The 6,660-nt window shown below is 49.1% G+C and overlaps 1 protein-coding gene across 1 annotated transcript; it reads right to left on the minus strand.

Moving 5' to 3' along the window:
• Nucleotides 1-201: 201 nt before the first annotated feature.
• Nucleotides 202-4,469, minus strand: LOC104962085 (ETS domain-containing transcription factor ERF-like). Its single transcript, XM_010790477.1, has 3 exons — nucleotides 4,322-4,469; nucleotides 2,423-3,597; nucleotides 202-1,826 (listed from the first exon to the last, which is right to left on the minus strand). The coding sequence occupies exons 1-3, from the start codon at nucleotides 4,467-4,469 to the stop codon at nucleotides 1,149-1,151; spliced, it is 2,001 nt and encodes a 666-aa protein (XP_010788779.1). The 3' UTR covers nucleotides 202-1,148.
• Nucleotides 4,470-6,660: the final 2,191 nt, after the last annotated feature.

Genomic DNA, 6,660 nt, shown 5'->3' on the forward strand with positions numbered 1-6,660 from the left:
TTTTGCTTGTGTGTGTGTGTGTGTGTGTGTGTGTGTGTGCGTGTGCGTGTGCGTGTGCGTGTGCGTGTGCGTGTGCGTGTGCGTGGATCCAATAGACGTACAGCAATAGTTCCCTGAGTGGAGAGGGCCAGGTTTACGAGTGGGACACCCAACAGCCACACGATTCAGAGAAACACCTTCCTGTCTTTTCCCCTGTGATTCTTTCAGTGTCGGCCAAACTTTTTTTACAAGGTTTTCACGAGTTAAAGATTGATTACTCGTCTGCCATGTCGCTCCAGGGCTGTGTTCCTTTTTTAGATACAGGCACTTATCAAAGTCCCGTCAGCATAGAGGGAGAGTGTGCACATCCTCATCCCAGGTGTGATGGTAGGTTCCTCAAAAGGGATACTTTACCCACAACATGACTATTTGAATACCGGTTACTCGCCGCGTATTACCTTCATTTCTTGAAGTTCCTCCAGGGTGAACGAGGGGTCCAGAGACAGAGAAAAGTCTGGATGAGATGATCATCCAGTTCGCTACGTCCCAAACACGTGCATTTTCACTTATTATTTAAAACACCCTTGCAACCACACTACGAGTCCTTAGTGTTTAAATAAAAAGGTTTAAATGAGATTGCAGGAAACTTGTAGAATGCTGCACAACTTGGGGGAGAAATTGTTTGTTTTTGATGAAGTCTTGCTTTTGTTAAAACTGTGTTTGACCCCCATTTTCTTTCTTCGTTCACCACGGAGGAATCCAGTCGATGTCAAAGGGAGCACAGGCTGAGTGACTGATAAACAACATGGTCATTCAGAGGGTGAAGTATTCCTTAAAGGGAGTGTGTGCCTCCTGAGGAAAAGTGCTGACTGGCTGCTGATCCAATGGATGAGGTGTGAGCTGTGCTACTGGGGAGTTTGGGGGGTCTGCAGCTTCACTGGCCAGGTGGGAGGTGAACTCTGAGCCTCCCTCTGATTTACAGTCCCACCTCCCAAAGGACGTGAGAGGAGTGGTGGTGGTGTCAGGCTGTCTTTGAGCTGTTGGTTTTCACCGTGTGTTGGTTGGACTGCGCTCTCGGGAATCTAGTTTTTCAGTGTGGGAGGGGGCTCACATTTACATACTCCACCTCCAGTGCTACGGGAGCAGTAGTGTCGGGGCGGCGTGTGTCATCAGCAGTCCTTGTTCTCCAGAGACAGCTGAGCGGTGGCTCGGTGCAGCTCGGCGCTCACCCTCCGCTGCGAGCTCTGCGGCGTCGCTAAAGTCCCCTCGTACGCCAGTGGGGGAGGACTGTCCCCCTCTCCACTTCCTGTCCCGTCCTCCTCCGTCTCCATCCTCCCGTTACTCTGCCTCTCCCGCTCCCTCTCCTCCTCCGGTCGGACTTTCTTGTCGTCCGACTCCTCCTGAGAGGCCTCCATGCGCTGGTCCTCGCTCCAGCGCCTCTTGAAGCGCAGCTTGAGGGGGATGCACTTGGTCTGAGGCGGGGGGGTGCAGCTCTCCACTGGTTCCACCGGTTCACTCTTCAGGGGGGGGGGCAGCAGCAGCGTGCGATGTGCTGTGTGCTGAGAGGTGAAGAAAGGTGTCAGGCCAGGGGGAGGCGGAGCAGGGGTTTTGAAGACGTCTTCGTCCAGGTCTTCTTCGGGGTGGAGGTGGTGGTGATGTGAGGGCGCGCCTGAGCCGTTAGCCAGGTGGTGGTTGTGGAGGTGGAGGAGGTGGTGGTGGTGTTCAGGGGCTCTGGGGTATCGAGGGGAGAAGAGCTTAAACTCTTCATCTCTCTCATCCAGATCCTCGTCACTGATGTCGGTCACCTCCACCTCTTCCTCTGATTCGATGTCAGAGATGGGCTCCACCTGGACGGACAGGGAGAAAGATGAACACATCTGGACATATAGAAACTTACTTACAATCAATTATGACATTATTGAGACTTGGTCATAAGGAACAGTGAAAACCATTGAAGCCCAATGTAATGATATAAGTTAGATTTACTAGCTTGCTATGAAACTATTTGGTAATGGAGTTTTTAAAGTTCTTATAATGAGGACTTTCATAGAAATAAATATGTGTTAAGCAATTTTTTATTTATAGCCAATTTTATCGTTGCTGCGGTAACACAATGGAAATTGAACCTATGACTCACTAAAAGTATTGCAATATAGATTGAATTGCATTTTATTTAGTTTAGATGACATTAGATTTGCAGTATGAGGCAGTGGGAGTTTGTGTTGACATTCCCAGAAAATAGCTATATTCGGTCCTTGTTAGTAAAAAAACCCACATTTTCTACAGCTTCACATCAAAAGCATTGAACTGGCAAAACGTGACGTGATTCTTTTTTATTAAGAAGCCACACATTTGTCGGCTATTGCTCATTGGAAAACCATGTACAAAACAGGTAACCAGTCATTCTTTGAGCGTGGATCAGTTGGTGGTCAGTGTATCTCACCTTTATCTTGGGGAGTCCCGCGTTGTTGAGCGACTGCGTTGATGATGAGGCGGAGATGAGTCCGGAGCAGCCGGCCGAGCTCAGGTCGCTGCCGAACGACAACGAGGAGCCGAGGCCGGACGTGGAGGTCATGGATCCTGACCCCGAGGAGAGAGAGCTCTGCCGGGGTTTCTGACTCTCCCTCTGCTTCTTCCCTAGGGGCGGGGGCTGCAACTTGAACTTGAAGGGGGACATGTGTGGAGGCTCCTCACTCAGGTGCAGAGGGTGATGCATGGGGTGAGAGTGGATGTGAGGGTGGGCAGAGTGAGGTGGATGTGGATGGTGGTGGGCAGAGTGAGACAGAGACGGATGGTGGTGTCGCTCTCCTCCCCTCTCTCTCTCCCCCCTCTCTCCGGACAGACCCGCCTTCTCCGCGGCCGGCCTCTGGGGCTGCGGGATGATGATGTTGGGGTAATGGAGGAAGGCTCGGGGGCTCAGGCCGTAGTTGTACACCGACTGGGTGTGAGCCTGCAGGTAGCGCTTCATGTCCTCCGGGTTGAAGGAGAAGTGGGAGCCTAACATGGGTGAGAGGCTGGGTGAGGGGGTGTAGGGAAGGTGAGATGTCGGGGTCATGGAGAGCGCTGGTGAGAGAGGAGGGGCGAGGAGGCCGGCTCCCCCTGGGCCTGGGAGGGGGGAGACGGGGAAGGGAGAGAGAGAATCAGGGTGGATGCGGTGCCCGGTGTGGCCTCGGGAGCCATGGTGCCCTGCGTGGCTGCCCGGACCTCCATACATGCGGAACAGCGTCTCATGAGACAAACGAGGATGGATGAGGCTACGGTAACTTATTCCTCCTCCTCCTCCTCCTCCACCACCACCACCACCTCCTCCACCAGGTCCAGGTCCTCCTCCCACTCCTCTCTCCCCCCTCTCCTCCGCCGCTGCCGTGTTGCCCTCCTCGATCTCAGAGTTGACCGAGGTGCCGTCGCTGCAGTCGCTCACGGAGCCTCGGGCCATGCGTCGGGCCACGGAGCTGAACATGCCGCCCGGGCTGCGCAGGTCCTCGTTCGGGGAGAGGACCTCGTTGGGCGTGGCGGGAGGGAAGCCGAAGTGAGACCTGACACCGGAGGGGACTGGGGGGGCGCTCTGAGGGACGTTGCTTCCTGGAGACGTTGAGGGAAGGAGAAGAAAAAAAAATTCTCAGAAATAATATATAAAGTTCTGCTGAGTAATCCTATGCAATCATGCTATCTCCACACACACACACACACACACACACACACACACACACACACACACACACACACACACACACACACACACACACACACAGTCAACTCTAAAAATGGAGTGACCCAACCCGCTTTGTGTGTGTGTGTGGACAGGCTGTGCCTTGCCCATTGTTGGGCTGTAAATAGGCGCTGACTGTGACAGGAAGTCGGGATTACAATACTCCCCATGAGCCCCATGTTTATTTTCTGCCTCTTTCGTCATCATTGGACGCCGTTTACACACACACATCTCAGCTAGATCCTTTTCTGTCCACACACAAACACACACACACCAGCTGCTCAGTCAGGTGTGTGTACAAGTTGCACATGTGAGTGAGTGCAATGCGTAGTGCAGAAACCAGGTTTGACCAGTGAGTCAAAGAGGGAAATGTGTTCGTGCAGGAATATGGATGTTAGTGAGTGTGTTTGCCTGTGAGGAGGGGGATCAGGTCAGGGTCCGATTACGAGCGTCACATGCTCTGTGGGTGTGAATATGTACTCGAGCACACTCTGGCGTGTGTGTATGTATTACGCCCTCGTTGAATATAAAGGGCCTCATTCAGTCGGGAACAATGACATACACACAGCGCTCATGTACGCTGAACACATACATGCTGCAGATGGAGACAATGGAAAGACAATGCAGGCATACGTTGAACACAGAGTGGTACAGTGGGGCTGTCCCCTCTGCACTTTCCCTCCAGGCTCCGGCCCTGGGTGTTTCCACACAATGCGCTGATGTAGAGGCCTTCTGACCTACAAACAGGCCGGGCCAGATAGGTGAGCAACAGTGTGTGCATATGCACCAGTATTTCCTGCAGGATGCTGTGTGGATGTGGGCACGTGGGGTTACTTCTAAAAGCAGGGCCAGTTTCAGTGCAGAACTTTAAATGGTTATGTATTTCAGGGCTTCCCTTGGAAGACCTGAACAGTTGGACTTTCTCGTTGTTGTAAACTCTCCATCATAATGTATTATTACGGCCTTATTTTAGATAGAATAGAATGGGAGGGATGAACCCCTCTTTAATGGTCACACATGCAGAGCACACAGCACACAGCGACATGTGTTCTCTGCTTTTAAACCATTAAAGAGGGGTTCATCCCTCCCATTCTATTCTATCTAAAATAAGGNAAAGCAGAAGAAGAAGAAGAAGAAGAAGAAGTGACGCCAGCGGCTTCATTTGCGTAATCCTCCCTCAGGGACTTATCCCTACTACTACTAGATAGTTCTGCAACTAAAGATTTCCGGGGAACTATTCCTGGGAAAAGTACTTGGTGTGAAAGGGCCTACATTGTTTGACATTTGTTTAATGCAGTTAGCATTATGGACTGTAATTTTCCTCCATATGTTTAACTAATGCTTCACAATCAATCATAATTGTATCAAAGTCATAATATGGACTAGTGCAATATTAAATCACAGAAAGCACAATATTTGCCAAAGAATAATATAATAAGTATTGAAGAGCTACACAGATATCTCGTGCTAAAATCGTTTTACAGAATTAAAAAAACATATTTTCTTGGTACAGATCCTCTTAAAAATCACACCATGGTCATTTCAATATATTCCCTTTTTTAAATATCTAATCCCTATTTCAAAATCGCAATATTATACAATGATACACTTTTCTTTTTTTTCAAGTGATGGAGCCCTATTTTGAACGCAATGTCATAAGATAATAGGAAAATAGCACCTTTCCACTATTATATTGCATTACATCAGATAAGGTAATAATTGTCTTTTTGATCAGTCAGTGTAATGTGATTATTTGAACCAAACATTATGAACTAACATCACCTGGCATTAAATATCCTGCGCAACAACACTTTATCAGGGTGGATGTTTTTCCTTCGGTTACTGCACCTCCTCACATGTGCCTTTTCTAACTGCTGTGAGGAGGATATTGTTGATGAAATAAAATGCGAGCTATATCTGGCTGAATATTACACTGTATTAGTCAATTTGGCTGGGTCGTGTCAAATTATGTTGACCACCCAGGCGACAGAATGTTTGTGGGAGACTTGCACAAACATTTTCAAACACGAGCACTGGCACATAAAACTAACTTGTACAACATTTGGACACACACACGTACACACACACGCTCGTGAAAACAGTCATATGCCCACACCCACAGTCTCTTACTCTGCAGCAGGTGGAGAGAGATGGAGGGACAGACAGGAGAGATGACTGGCCATGTTGTTTTCCTTCTGGTCATAGGAAAGAGTGACTTCATGAGAGGAAAGAGGTGGAGGAGAGGTGGAAAGGTTTTTCATGTGCCGTTCCACAAAGCCCACTAGCACTACAACTTTCAGTATTGTAGTTTCAGTGTGTGAGTGTGTTTCCTCTGAAGAGCTTCTGTGGTAATGACAGCAGGGAAGTGTGGTTTCTACAAAAGCCTTAGACTACCTCCACATTAAGCGCTCTGCATATTTATTTGCATCTCCACTAAGATTTTCTAGGTTGTTCTATTAAAGGCCGCAGTCTGACATTTAAACAACATGAAGAAGGGACAAAAAATATGTTGGTTTTCGTCTGTTTGATTTTAAACACGTGTTTTTTTTATAACACCATTCACAGTTTCGTACGCTAACCGCCCCGCTTTCTTTATCTCTCTTTCATAGGGATCGCTTTCCCAGAGTGGGCTTACAAGCCAGAGTCGAGCCCCGGGTCCCGACAGATCCAGCTGTGGCACTTCATCCTGGAGCTGCTCAGGAAAGAAGAGTATCACGATGTTATCGCCTGGCAGGGGGACTATGGAGAGTTCGTCATCAAGGACCCAGATGAGGTGGCCCGGCTGTGGGGAGCCAGGAAGTGTAAACCCCAAATGAACTACGATAAGCTGAGCAGGGCTCTCAGGTATGAAGACACATACACTGAATGTGTTTGATTCATTTGGTATCTGTCGGTAAAAGTGTGTAGTCACTTCCTCCTGTTCCTGCTCTTTAACTTCTCCTCTGTGGGGACCAGCAAATGCACCAGATGAG

Source organism: Notothenia coriiceps, unplaced genomic scaffold (genome assembly GCF_000735185.1).
Source record: "Notothenia coriiceps isolate Sejong01 unplaced genomic scaffold, NC01 NC01_scaffold00034307, whole genome shotgun sequence".
Classification (NCBI taxonomy): domain Eukaryota; kingdom Metazoa; phylum Chordata; class Actinopteri; order Perciformes; family Nototheniidae; genus Notothenia; species Notothenia coriiceps.